Source organism: Mustela nigripes, chromosome 3 (genome assembly GCF_022355385.1).
Source record: "Mustela nigripes isolate SB6536 chromosome 3, MUSNIG.SB6536, whole genome shotgun sequence".
In the NCBI taxonomy this organism is placed as follows: Eukaryota; Metazoa; Chordata; class Mammalia; order Carnivora; family Mustelidae; genus Mustela; species Mustela nigripes.
In genome coordinates this window covers 39,413,837-39,429,004 of record NC_081559.1, presented here as the reverse complement: position 1 = coordinate 39,429,004, position 15,168 = coordinate 39,413,837, and the positions used below count along the sequence as shown (strand labels likewise).

Sequence of the window (15,168 nt, the reverse complement as noted above, 5' to 3'; positions counted from 1 at the left end):
CTGGGAGTAAAATCCCAAAAAAGAATCTCATTTTAAAGACAGTAAAATGAAATTTGGACCTAATAACAGTTTTATTGTGTAGTCCTGATCTGTGGGATAATTCCCCAAATCAAGCTTAGACTGTAATTCCAGTATCAGCTACTTACAAGCCAGTACCACTGAATGAAAACAAATTGGTGCCACATTCCCTCTAAGGTGGGAAACCAACCGGCTCCCCACCCCCAACACACACACCCCTCCTTCTATCTGATAAAGCTGGGAGAGATGATTCTGCCAAATGAGAAAGCAGAGAATCTGGAGGAAGAGGTAAGCAGCTCATCCAGCTTTTAAGAAGGCCTTTATAGGCAAAGTAAAGTGAAAACAGCAGAAAAGTTCCTGGACACAGTCCTTTTTACAAAAATGAGTAGGAAGAAAGGTCAGAGCAGTGGTTCAAAGGAACCAGAATGCACAGCTGCTGCTGTCCAAGGTTGCGGGCTGGTACCACTTGCTCCTGCCAACGTGGGAGCTGAGCCGGGCAGCAGGAGCCCGCAGTCACTCGGGGGCACACGGGCCCTTCCTCCATCCAGCTCCACACTTTCAGAGCTCAGGAGCAGAGCCCCAACTCTGCAGCCCTGAGAAGTCCTAGAACTGTGACAATCACGAACACAAAGTAGAGGAAAGAAAATGTGCTTTGTTATTTAACCCCATTTTATTTTTCCATTTTCTGATTTTGAAACATAATTCCTGGTTATAAAAGGAGAAAGCAAGAGCTAGGTAAGAGAAAATCACCTGCTTAGAAGAACCTCTAATTGTGTCCAAAATTCTTAAATATGTGAATCTGAAAAACAGAGTTATTAAACTTTTCTATATGGAGAGAGCAACTCATGTTTATTCACTTTCTGTGGTCTTAAAAGTCTTAGAGATTGCCATTTCTGTTTTTCTTCCCATCATAACATCATAGTTTGGTGGATAGAGGGGATTCTGGAGTCTGATCTCCCTTCTCTCAGAGGCCTTGGGCCAGACAAAGGCCAGAGTTGGTCACTCCATTTTGGGGCAGGAGGTATGGATGGGATCTCTTCAACCTGAGGTTATATTAAGTGTAAACAATGTACGAACGTCAGAGCTCTGTTCTCGGGAGAGCCAAGCTATGAGTGAGGGGCTTGGCTTTGGAGTGGTTCCTTTGTCTGCATAGGCCGGGGACCTATACTTTTTTTTTTTTTTTTTTAATCTGACAGACAGCGATCACAAGTAGGCAGAGAGACAGGCAGAGAGAGAGGGGGAAGGAGGCTCCCCGCCTAGCAGAGAGCCCGATTTGGGGCTCAATCTCAGGACCCTGGGATCATGACTTGAGCCAAAGGTAGAGGCTTTAACCCACTGAGCCACCCAGACCTATACTTCTATAAGGAGCCCGAGTGGAGGGAAAGTCATCGCCCAAAAAGCTTTCAAAATAAAAACATTTATATTTAAGTATAAAACACACACATACTAGTGCACAAGTCATAAAAGAAAAGTCTGTTCCCTTTCACTAAGTGAAAGCTCAGGTAATCAGGACCCAGATGCAGAATCGTGGGCAATCCCCCTGCACTTGGGCTCTCTAATCCTACTGTGTGAATCCACAGGACTCACTTGTTCACGCTACTGTTCACAACAGGGAATAGTGCCTGTTTTTTTGGGTGGGATCATAATGGTATTTTAATTTACATTTCCCTCATAATGTATGATGTGGGCCATCTTCTCACATGCATATTTGTCATCTGTAGATCTTCTCAGATGGAATCCTTTCTCGTCTCTGAGAAAGGGCAAGGCAGGAGCTGATTCCAGCAGGGGTGGAAATGTTTTCTCAAAAGGCATTTCAGGGGCACCTGGGTGGCTCAGTGAGTTAAGCCTCTGCCTTCAGCTCAGGTCAGGTCCCTACTTGGCAGGGAGCCCGCTTCCCGTCCCCCACCCCCCCGCCTCCCCTGCCTGCCTCTCTGCCTACTTGTGATCTCTCTCTCTCTCTCTCTCTGTCAAATAAATAAAATATTTTTTTAAAAAAGGCATTTCATCCTATTCTGTTGTCGTGTGACAATGCCACAGACATTAAAATGCCACAGTATAGCACGTGGCTGTATTGCAAAAATACGTCATAAAAACTGTGGCTGGCATGGGGTGAGTCTGCTGAGCCCTGCTTCGGAACAATATTTTGAAGGCAGTTACCGTTCCTCATTTCTTTCTGAACTTGAGCACCTGTCTGACTTAACTCAGGTGGCAGGGCCAGTCTGGAACCTGAGATGGGTCCCAGTGTCTAGCCATGATATAGTTCCTCTTGAATATATAAGGAAAACATGCAACCACCAAGGGCCAACACTTGCTGGAGCTCACGTTATAGGGAGAAAAACCCTGCTTTTTAAAGATCTCATTAGATGTGAGAAAAGATGTTCAGACAAGGTTGCTATTTCTCATGACCATTTTTGGGCGGGGGGCGGGGGTAAGAAAAGAGAAACTATGGAAGCAGACCAAACAGGCTGTCCTTCAATTCCAGAAACTGGAGACGGATACTTACCTTCTGAACCAAATAGACACTTGTAGCTCTCTCAGCAGCCACTTTATCCAGGGGAGATCCCTCCGGAACAAAGTAACTGACATCTGCGATGTGAACCCCCACTTCAAAGTTGCCTGTAAATGCAGAAGGAGGCTGATCAGTGTGGTGTGGAAAGCAAGGTCATCCCTCCCAGGAATCCCTCCTGGGACTGTGTGGCACTGTCGGAGGCCACGGGCCTCGAAGCGCGGATCACCATCTCGAGTCTTCCCGGGGATTCACATGGTTACTTTCCTTACTATATCCTAGCAGATGGTGAGATTTTTATCCTCAAGACACAACATTAACCATCTTCGCAAGACGTTTCCCGCTTCTAAAGGCCTCTTGTGTTTGTAAACATCAGCGGACTTGCCAAAGCAGGCTCCTTCTGGCTGGCAAAGGGACCCTTTCAGGGCACTAGAAAGGAGTGAGTCCCTGAATCCTGCAGACTCTGCTTCTAAGGACTTTCTGTCCATTCTGAGCACAGTCTTTTATGTTGAGCCCTGCGCCTGGCCTTCCTACCTTGATTCTGCCCCTTCTTACCTAGCCCTGGAATCTTCTCAGTCAGGGATCTGGTGATGCCACTCCCCAGCCTTTTAAGCCATGTCCTTGCTTGGTCTCCCCACAACCTGCCTTGCCAGCCTTCAGTGCTCCACCCGCCCCCCCACATGTCTGCATGCAGCCATCATGGGAAACCTTCTTCTGCTCCTAGGACACAGCTTACCTCATCCCACTGACATATTTGCTTGGCTCATGGTTGTTGTTGTTTTTTTTTATGTTTGGCATCATTGCAATGGGACCTGCTTATCAAAATCCTTCTTACCATACAAGGATTAATTCAAAGAGAATCTGGGAACAAGAAGAGATTCTCTGCCCTCTGTTTCTTCTACCTCCACAGTCAAAGCACCTAATCCATGAATGAAGATGATTACCATGCTCTTTTCCTCAGAGCACTCATCTCTGCCAGATATCACAGTGTATCTTTATTGGCTTATAAATTTACTGTCTGCCTCTCTTCCTACAATGTAAGCTCCAGCAAGGCAGAACCTTCTGTGTAAAGTTCACTGGTCTAGGCCCAGTACCTAGAAGAATGTCTGAAAAATGGTAGGCACTCAAGAAATACCTGTTGAGTGAATGAATTAACAATAGGCTTGTCTGCCTGTTGTTTTTTCCTGTCTGGTAGAAGACCTACTTTTTTCTCTTACAGAATTGCCCTGTCCCTTTCTGGTGGAGCGGGCCCTGCCCACCAGTTCTGCCAGAGAGATGGGCAGGCAATGTAGGCTGATGGAATTACACTTAAAGTGGGGTTGAGGGGATGGTTAAGTTATAAATTTAGATTTACTCTTGAATATCCCACAAAGCAGATCTCAAATACAGCATTTGTGATTATACACAAATGCACACACACACACACATATGAGAATGGACAGAGCGGACAGAATACAAAAAAGAGTTCACATGTAAAGTAGGGGTATAGTGTAACAAGCGCGTCATGGGCAGACAGAGGCACACTGACGATACCAACACAAAGGTGAATTTGCTCAACTTTAAATATATGCTTGGGTGCTTGGATGGTTCAGCTGACTGAGCATCTAAATCTTGGTTTCAGCTTGGGTTGTGGTCTCATCGTGAGATGGAGCCCTGCATCAGGCTCCACACTGAGCACGGAGTTGGCTTCAGATTCTCTCTCTCCCTCTCTCTCCCTCTTCCCCCACCACTCCTCTGCTCTTTCCTCCACTCACATGCATGCACTCTCCCTCTCTAAAATAACTAAATAAAATCTTTAAATATATGCTTGATGTGATTCCACCATACCCTATCCTTATTCATAGTAACTTCAGTGAAAGGGATCTCTGCTGGGACCCCGGACAGTAAGGACTGCCATAAGCCTGCAGCTGCCAGGGAAACATCTTTGTCACATGATCATGCCAATATGGAAAATAACAGGTCTAGGCAATAAGGGGAGAATCATGATAGCCTCATTTAAACTCTAGGATCCAGCTGAACTTGTAACCAGTCTACCTATGGACTTGGCAGTTCACGAATCAATCAATTCCCTTTCAGTTACGACTCCCAGGAAGAGTCCTGACTGATACCCAAGTTGACTCAGAAGAGCTTCTGAGCACATCACTACTTGCTCCTGTCTGCCTAGATGATCAATCCGAAAGTATCACACGTTTTATCTGCGAATTTCATAGCCATTTATTATCCTCCTATTCCTTAATCTCTGGAGGACGCTTCTTCCTTCTATTTTTTTTTTTTTTTAAATGGAAAACAGTTTAAGCATGGGGTAGTTAAAATAAGGGGTTCGGGGACAGAACATCATTTAAGATTCCCTATTCCTCATCTATAGGGACTACCCTCCCTACAGGGCAATCATTGTTTTTTTTCTGCCTAGTCCTGTAACATGAATGCATTGGGGAAAACCAAAGTCCGCGTCTAAGAGATCTCAGTGGCTGTGGGATAATATGATAGACCCACTTCCCACAGACGAGAGGGGCGTTGGGAAAGCAGAGAGAAACCGGTGTGGCTCAGAGTTCAGCCGCCTCACTCTGAGAGCCATTCAGCTGTTGGGTCACTAGGAGCAGGGGCACCTGCCCTGCGATGATCGAGGAACTCAACCCTAAGAGGAAGTGGCCAAGAGTCTCAGACGGCTCAGCTTTCAATTTTGATATTACAAGTATCTAAAACCAACACTTGGGGAAGGTAAAATAAAGTGTCTTCTTTTGAAGTCAGAATTATAATGTATTAGCCTAACAGGTAAATATTGACTGAAGGAAAAGAGAGGATTATTACATCATGATATAAACCATAATTTTAAATTCAGTCTGTGTGTTGTTACTACACATGAACTTTCTGTCCTTAGTCAAAATTGACAAACTGACAAAGAGTTCATTACAGGAGATAAAACATGAAGGAGGCCAATCAAAACACATTTCAGAGGCTTAGATTTCACTCAGAATTCCCAGCAGAGCCTCTAAGACCTGCAAAGAGCAGCTCTCTTATTCTCCCCTTTGGACAGTCTTTTGTGGAAACCCTAAGTAAATATTTTATTACATGTATTTACATAATGTGAACTTGCAGAACTCTTGAGGTGTGGCACTGAAGGTTTTATTCTATGAAGAGAAAATATAAATCCAAATGTTCTGTAGTATCTGCTGCCAAGACACTTAGGACCAACTCGATGTTTTAAAAAAATACTATCTTCCATATAAAAGGATTCTTAAAAAAATTTTTTTTTGTATATGAAAAAGTTTTCACCGACTGACTGGGGCTAAGGTAAGCCCTGAAAGTTCGGGAAAGCTGGGGAGGCAGAGGGAGGCACAGTCCCCGAGGCCGGCCATGGCTGGCTTGCCTTTGCTCAGTGCCCACAAACTTAAATGAATACAAATGCTCCTTGGAATGAACCTGAGAGGACATCAGAGCTGCTGCATCCAAGGAAAACACAAATAGAAACGAAAGCAGTGGCTTAAAAACCACCTTGTGTAAGCCAGCCTCCCAGCCAGTTCAGCCCCTTTCCAACAGTGTCCCTGCCAGGTGGCCCCTGACGCATCATCCAGGGTGGGGCACTCACGACCTGAAGCCACTTGCTCTACTTCTGAAGCGCTCTTGTCACTTCAGCAGGAACATGTGAAAGCGCTTTGTAATCAGTAACAGTTACTCCGACACAATGCTGACCATGACAATCACGAAAACGACAATACGGATGGCAGCAGTGGCTGCTGATTTACTGTCTTCCTCGTGCCTGGGGCTCCACAGATGTTCGTCTCATTCTCACACAGGTGCATACACTGAATTTCACCGATGAATCATCTGAGGCTCAGAGAGATTCCAAGTCACTTGTCCAAGGTTACCTGTCTAGGAAGTAATCACCCCTGGATGCAGACCCAGGTCCGATTCAGAGTCTTTGCTCCTTTTGTTACCTGCATCCCACTCACTCCAAGACAAGATGATACAAGTCAATTTTTCGCCTCAGTGGCTCATAGCTCAAAATCGCTCCCTATCTCTAGGGAGACTCAATGGAAGCCATTCGTGGCCAGGGATTCAGAAATCCTGTTGGTGACCTGTCCCAGTCTTGTCCCCAGCCACATCCCTGTCCCTGCAGTCTCTCCCCGTTCCCATGGCTGTTCCCCTTCACCACTTGCAGTCTGGCGGTCCAGCAACTCTAAGTCATCAGCTCCGGGTTGACTTAATTGTGAGGCATCAGGGTCCAACTGCCGCTAAGTGTCTAGCTGCCTTCCTCAGCCATCAGTCCTCCTCAGCGGGCAGCGGTGGGACTGTCCACAGCAACTGAAAGGGCGGCACCATTGGTGCAGGTGGGGACATCCCAGGCCACCCCTCCGAAGAGTGAGGAGTGCCACCAGGGCCTGCCAGACTTGGATCACTTGAATTCACTTGTACTCACTGCTGAGACCTGACAGTGGTGATGGGCTCTTCTTGACCCAGAAGGATGCTGCTTTTAACCCAGAATTTCAGGAACAATGCTGCCAAATGTATCTCATCACAAAATGGCTGCTTTAGTCTGGGTCACTAAGGGTCTTCATGTTGCTAATTCCAAACCTTTTTAGGCCTGACTTAACCTGACCTTACAGGGCATCTGAAGCCTAGTGATTTCTTCCTCCTTGACACATGCTTCCCTTGGCTTGAGCATGTCTGACAGTGTGACTGCTCCTTCCCAGGCTCCTCTTCCTCTCCTGTCCCTTACATGATGGAGTGCCTCCAAGCTCAACCCTGAGCTGCTTTCTCTGGCAGTCCTATTCTCTCCCTGGATTGTCTCATGCCCTCCCAGTGGTTCAAGCATCATCTCTGAGCTTCGGTCTCCTTAATTCTCTGCCACCAGTCTAGATAGACTTCTCTGAGCTCCAGACTGACATGCCCCTCAACTGTCCCACGGGTACCTCACACCCACACCTCTGAAAGTCCCTACCCCTGGCAGAACCATGTCTCTTCCTGTGCTCTCCACCCCAGGAAGTGGGAGCACCTTCACTAAAGCAAAAGGGGTACCATCACTATCTAAGCCTAAAAGAAACTAGGCCTGTCTCAGCCTGTGTCGACCAATCACTCTGAACTCGAGCTCCCAAATCTGCCTGTCTCTCCTCTTCCCACCGTCCCCTCTGTGGCCAGGGCCACCATTTCCCTGAAGAAGATCTAACAACTTCCGTGTTGTTCTCCCTGACATTTCTCAAGTCCATTTTACACACTGAAGATAATGCTCTTTCCAAAATACGAACCTTCCTGTCACTCTGTTTCTCTTCTCGACACCTCCTGCTGGCCCCGCAGACCATTGCATAAAGCCCACTCCCTCCAGCAGGCATTCCCTGATGATCCAGACCGTCCTCTGTGTCTTCCCCCAGCATCTGACACTCTCCCTGCACCATCACCCAGCCCGGCCACTTCACAGGGCTAAGGTCACAAGGTATCTCCCCCATCCTCTGTCATCTGCACAAAGGGCAGGGAAAGAGCTGAGCACATAGTCAAGTGTCTGAGATCTCCTGAACAAATAAGAAAATAACCAAAAACAAGGCTGACTCGTTGCCACTCTAGGATGAAAGGGGTTGTCAGTGCTGCCTGGTCTAATGGTGCAGAGTCCTCCCCATACCAGGTCTTCCCAGAGTGAGACCGATCTATGTTTGCACACCTCAGGTGGCTAAGGAATCACCACTTCTCAGCGTAATCCAGTTCATTCTCAGATAACCAAAATACGTCTTCCTACGGCTTCCACTTTTTGGCCCAGTTCTACCCCATGGGGCTGCCCAGAACGAACTCAACTCTTCCGAGGACAGCAACGTGGCTAGGAGAAACGAGTGCAAGGGCAGGTCTCTTCTAGCAGGGCTGGGCTCTGCTTTTGGGTTGCAACCGGCTTTGAAATATTTAGACAGCATGTGCCTCCCAGAGCTTCTCTCCTTCAGGCTAAATTACCATATTGGCTTGGCTTTAAGACACTTCATAATCCTCCATATCCTTCCCCAAACGTAGTCATTCAACAAACACTTATTACGATCCTACCAAATAGCAGGCACTTTTCCAGGCTACTGGGGTCACAGAAGCAAACAAGATTGATAAGATCCCTTCTCTGTGGGGCATATGTTCTAGTGGGGAAGAAAGACAAGGAGCAAGCAAATAAATGGTAAGATTACTCAGGAAAGTGAAAAGGACTCTGAAGGAAGTAAAATAGGCTGAGGTGATGAGAATGCCTGGGGTCCATCTCAGATTTAGTTAAGAAAGTTCTCTCTGAGGAAACAAATGGAGACCTATATGTCTAAAAAGGACCTCCTCACATGATGACATGGGGAGAGAGGAGCACAGATTCACCAGAGCAAAGGGTCAACGGTGGGAGCAAGTTGGCTAACCTGAAGGTATAGAAAGAAGGGGAGTCCTGGAACCTAGGAGGCTAGTGAGGTAGCTGGGGCCCCGATGAGAGAGGTCTGCTGGGTCAGGATGAAGCACTTAGATTTTATCTCAAGGCCAGTGGGAAACCACTAGAGAACTATGATCAGAGAAGTGAATATACCACCTTCACTGTCTCATTTTATCACCTCTTCATTCTGCCCATTGTGCTCCTATGAATGCAGGTTCAGGTCTTGCTGAACTGAAAAGAAGGAGCAAAGAAGAATGTATTCTCTTAGGAATGGTGTTCCCGAGCAAACAAATTCAAGCCACCTTCAGGGAAGTAATATGTTACGTTTGGTAGACAAACGTAGATGAGGAAAAGAAGCCTAACCAAGGAGACACAGTGACAGATGCCACAGATACTGGGTTTCCTGTCTCACAGACTGGCCTCCATCCAGCCTACGTGACGAGAAAGTGATGTTCTTGCTTGGATCACCCTCTTGACCCTGTGGCCAGTCTTCCCAACAACGTGAGTCTTAAGAGATAGAAAACTGTGTTCTTGAAAGCTCAGGAAGGGGAATTCAATGGAGAGAATGAAGAGAAAGGGACAGCGTCTGCTGTCCAGACTTGCCCAGCGGTAAAGGGCCTCCTTCAGAGCAGCTCATCCAGCCAGGGTGCGGGCCTGGCCTTAGTTTGGTCCCTGGCATTTCAGAGCCAGAGTCACAGCTGAGGACCAATTTGGGCTTGGATCACCTTGTAGCCACACAGTAAACTCCGTTTTTTAGTTGGGGTAAGCAAATTCCCTCTCGCTTTGGTGGAAACACTGATTGGGTAAGAGAGACAACTCAAACTCTGACGTGTTCCAGTTCTGTGTGGTATCTGGTTTTGTAACACAAAAGCTGACCACTGGCACAGCAAGCCATGGCAGTACTCCATGGCCATGGCGTGGCAACGGTCTGAAGATATTTCACAAACTTGAAAGGAGTCTAAGGGAAAATAATCTGGGACAAGGAAATCTGAATGCAATGCAAGGCACCCATGCATGAGGAGGGTGTTGTATAAGAGGATTTCTCTTATACAACTCCTGAAGGCCAGGATTTGAAGAGTCTGCACATTGTCTCTTTTAATTTTCCTTTTGTCATCCAGCAATGGGTTAATGAGGACCTTTTGTTGCAAGCTCCTTGACTGGTGAGCTCACCTTCTGGAACTAAGCAGCTTAGAGAACCTTTTCCCTTCATTATTACAAAGGGCTCTATCAATCTGCAAGTACTCAACTCAACTGCCCACACAGCAATTTTTGTCATGTTCAATCTAATTCTCAGGAATCTAAGTTTAAATTTATATGAACAGCATGGAAGAGGAACACCCAGGTAGTAAATTCCACTTTTCCCCTTCCAAATGATTTGAGCAATGGCCTCCTTCATTAACAGGAAAGAGAATGCAGAGCTAAACTTGTGAGGCTGGCACACCCAAAGTCTGGGAATTTCCAGGCGTTTCAGGAGTGAGCGGAGAAAGCCCACGGCAGCTGGTCAGGCCTGGGACGGTGTGTGGAGCTCAGGCTTGTGCAAAGCTCTTGAGTGCAGGAGGACAGGCATTTGGTCTTTTCCTTAATGCCAAAGGAGAGAGAAGTCAGAGGTGCCAAGAAGGACCTCTGAAGGTAGTTCCAAAGTTTGTAGGTTCAAATAATTAAGGGTGGAAATGGAGGTTGGGGGAAGAGGGGGGTGGATGGGATAAATTGGTCATGGTTTCAAGTTTGCCAGGTTGGGTGGTGGGAACAAGGAGTTTCATTATACTATTCTGTCTACTTCTGTGCATGTTCAAAATTCTCTATCCAAAAAAAAAAAAAAAAAAAAGTTTGCAGGGACTGAAGCCAAGGAAAGAAAAAAATTTAAAAGGGAAAAACCCAGTTATGTAAAACTAGCTACAAATTTTCAAAGACGGACAAGCCAACAGAGGCAAGAGAGGGTTACTGCCTGAGCAGAATTAAGATGTCGCCAGTGATGATTTCTGGAGGCCAAGGATATGGGGACTGTTCTTTTCTACATCATACACATTTGTAATGTTTCCAGCTTTCAAAAGCTGGAAAAGCAATAAAGATAAAAAGTATAAAATAAAAAATGCAAACCCGGCTTAAAAATGGAAAAAAATAAAAGAAATAAAAATAAATTAAAAAATAAAATAAAAAATAAATAAAAAGAAATAAAAGGAAAAAATGGAAAGAAATATGGTAACATATTTCTTGGTAACAATGGTTTTCTCTGAGTGGTAGGATTATGAGTAAATTCGAACATTTCTATCATAAATAGATTGTTTCACAGTCTTTCTTTCTTTCTTTCTCTTTTCATTTCTTTCCCTCCCTCCCTCTGTTCGTTCATTCGTTCGTTCCTTCCTTCCTCTCTCTCTCTTTCAATCAAACACACCCACAACATGCTCTGTCCTTGCTCTGTCCTATCCTGTTTCCTGATTCCCCGCCACACAGCAAGAGAAAGCAGCACTGGCTGGCCTGGGCAAGGGCAGTGAGCTGTGGCAGCTCACCTGACCAGTCTCTTGGCAGACAAGGGTGAAGAAAGCACTTTACAGGCTACTTCGATTAAAGGTGAGCTCAGGAATTGAAGCAGCACGGGCAGGCGTGTTCCTTCTACATAAGAAACAACTATTTTCCCCACCAGAAATGTGACTCCAGTTTACAGCCACAGCCTGTGGCTTGTCATCACTTTCCAGTCCCGCATGTGAGGCTAGCCCCAGGAACCCACCCCTTGCTCCCGCTTGTGGCGTGCAGGGAACGCGTGCACGATCCCACCAGACCATTTCCCACAGACACAGGTTTGAAAACCAGACTTCAGCATACTTTCACACCCCTCTGTGAGTTTTTCTATTTTAAAAAAGCCTCTCTACAAAATATAGTTACTAGTCTCTAATAGACAAATTTAAAAGAGGTGTGCCATTTTCAACGAGTTTTTTTTTTTTAATTTTATCATGTTACGATAGTCACTATGCAGTCCTTCATTAGTTTCTGATGTAGCGTTCCATGATTCAGTGTTTGTGTAGAACACCCAGTGCTCCACGCAATCCGTAAAGAAATCTAAGCATCTTGGTGTATTTAAATGCCTGTTCGCTAAGCACAACTGCTCCCAAACAACAGCTTAACCTGATCCCAGCCTTCCTTTCAGCTGAAATCAAAGCAGCCTTCCTATTTACCTTGAATTTGGAGAGGCAATAGTTTTCAAAAGCTTTCTGTCCTGTAACAAAACCCCTTAATGGGTTTTTCTCACATTCTGGAGAAGTTGTTTTAGTTTGTTATTTTTTTGTCATATCAAACTCGCTCTTTTTTTGGCCCTAATTACTCAGTTTCGCTAATTAATCTCTTTTGCACAAAGGAGAAACCATTTTCTAATTCCCCAAGTTAACTAGAAATTATGTAAGTTATTTATGCATGCTTATGAGCTTATGCTAGGGATTCACTTTCCCGGTTGTCCCCCAACAATAGCGCACTGTTGCCTGTGCTTATATTAACTCATTTAATCCTCACAAGGCTGTGAAGCAGATCTCTTCCTACAGATGAGGAAACAGGCCCAGGGAGGTCAGACATCTTGCATTAAGGTCTGGCTCCCAAGCCTAAGCCCTTGATTATTACCTTATGGGATCTGTGTCTTAGTATCAGGTACCAGACTAATTTGTAATTGCTTCTTTCTGAACCCCTATAATGTTACAAGCACCCTCACTGTACCAGTTTTTTTTTTTTTAAAGATTTTATTTATTTGACAGAGAGAGAGATCACAAGTAGGCAGAGAGGCAGGCAGAGAGAGAGAGAGAGGAGGAAGCAGGCTCCCTGCTGAGCAGAGAGCCCAATGCGGGACTCAATCCCAGGACCCTGAGATCATGACCCGAGCTGAAGGCAGCGGCTCAACCCACTGAGCCACCCAGGCGCCCCACTGTACCAGTTTTTAAAGGATCATATATTTACTTTGCAGAACACACACTTTAAGAGAGATAGGTAGAAGACAGTATGGTTTTCAACATAGCCAAAAGTGACTCCTTTATGGTGACAGTAAATATTCACTGAAATAAAGAAACCTGCAACCAGTGGTCACTTTCTATTTATGACTATCCATATATCAATTACAGGTTACCCCCCCATATTTCAATTACAGTTTTAATTTAGTTTTCATATAAAGTATTTTGAATTGCTAAAATTTCCAGGTAACTGCATGCCAATTCTTTAATTATCAACCTTTAATGGTTTTAACACTGGATGGAAATCCTCTACAAATGTATTATATATTTCTTTTTCTTAATAGCAGGGTATAATTCAATATTAATAACTTAGGGTCCTTAATATGAATATATCTTTTGTATTCTGCAATAGATGCTGATGTGGTAGAGTAGGGCAAAAGTGTCCATTCCACAGGACGTACTCTCAAATTTACTTGTCACTTGTGTCACCAAAATGGAGTGAACACTGTTCAAATGCAAAAGCTCCTGGCTAATTACAACCACAATTAATCATTGATTGGACCTGGCACATAAAATATTCATGTTTCTTGATTAAAGGAATCTACTGCACAAAAATTCTATTAGGTACTATTAATTTTCAGGTTTTACAGGTGAAGACATTCAGGCTCAGAGAGGTTAGATGACTTGCCCGATGTCGCCCAGTGACATTGGAGCCTGCATTAGAACACTGCTGGACTTGACCATCAGTGTTTGTAACTATCGTACTACAGGGCAGTAAGGTCCAGCCATTTCCTGAGGAGTTTTAATCATCCCATGATGATCAGTCCCCTTGATTTCTTGTTCACTAGCAGCTCTACTGAGATTGAATTCACATATATGCCATTCACTCGTGCAAAGTGTGCAGTATAGTATATGCACAGTTAGGCCACCATCACCACCATCAATTTTGCTGTATTTTCACTTTTTTTCTTTTTTAAGATTTTATTTATTTATTTTTGAGAGAGAAAGAGAGACAGCATGAGCAGGGGAAAGGAGCAGAGGGAGAGGGAGAAGCAGACTCCCTGCTGAGCAGGACTCAATGATCTAAGCTAAAGGCAGATGCTTAACTAGCTGAGCTATGCAGTGCCCCACCACCATCAATTTTAGAACATTTCATCACCCCTAAAAGAAACCGCACATCTGTTTTCAGTCATCTCCTACTTCTCCCCAAACTTCACAGCCCTAGACCACCACTAATCTACTCTATCTCTATAGATGTGGCTATTCTGGAAATCTCATGTACATGGAATGATATAGTATGCGGTCTTTTGTGACTGTTTTCTTTCTTTTCTTTTTTTTTTGTTTTTGCTTTTGTTTTCTTTTACCTAACAATGTTTTCTAGGTCTTTCCGTTGTAGCATGTGTCAGTCTTCCATTTATTTTTATGACTGAATAATGTTCCACTGTATGGAAATACCACACTTATTTACGTATTCATGACTTGACAGACATTTGGGTTGTTTCCACTTTTCTGTGTGCCCCTTCACTTCTTTTTTTTTTTTTTTTTTTAAAGATTTTATTTATTTATTTTACAGAGAGAGATCACAAGTAGACAGAGAGGCAGGCAGAGAGAGGGAGGGAAGCAGGCTCCCTGCTGAGCAGAGAGCCCGATACGGGACTCGATCCCAGGACCCTGAGATCATGACCTGAGCTGAAGGCAGTGGCTTAACCCACTGAGCCACCCAGGCACCCGCCCCTTCACTTCTTAAAAGAAACTTTTTCTCTACACCCAATGTGAGGCTTGAACTCACAACCCCAAGATCAAGAGTTGCATACTTTACTGACTGAGCCAGCCAGGCACTCCTAAAATAAACTTTTTATTGAGGCATAAAACACATAAAGTACATAAACTACAAGTGTACAGCTCAATGAATTTTTACAAAGGGAATACACTTAGGTAATCGTTCCCCAGTTCAAGAAATAGAACATAACCAGAATTCCAGGAGTCTCTTTTATGCCTTCCACTCAGACTTTACAACACCAAAGATAATTCCTTTCCTGACCTCTGCAATCTATAATCATAGATCAGTTCTGCCTGATTTGCATTTACATAAATGAATCCATTCGGTATGGACATTGTGTGTGTATGGTGGGGGGTATCTGCCTTCTTTTGCTCCACATGGAGACTCATCCATGTTATGTTTTTTTTTTTTTTTTAAAGATTTTATTTATTTATTTGACAGAGAGATCACAAGTAGGCAGAGAGAGAGGAGGAAGCAGGCTCCCTGCTGAGCAGAGAGCCCGATGCGGGACTCGATCCCAGGACCCTGAGATCATGACCTGAGCCAAAGGCAGCGGCTTAACCCACTA

General features: G+C 44.7%; 1 protein-coding gene across 2 annotated transcripts in view; it reads right to left on the bottom strand.

The window, feature by feature from the left end:
* DIS3L2 (DIS3 like 3'-5' exoribonuclease 2) overlaps positions 1–15,168 on the bottom strand; it is a 365,013-nt gene that overhangs the window by 102,906 nt on the left and 246,939 nt on the right. For both annotated transcript variants that reach the window (XM_059393719.1, XM_059393720.1), the window contains exon 11: positions 2,522–2,634. In XM_059393719.1, the coding sequence (XP_059249702.1) occupies positions 2,522–2,634 (113 nt within the window). The remainder of the gene's footprint in view (positions 1–2,521; positions 2,635–15,168) is intronic.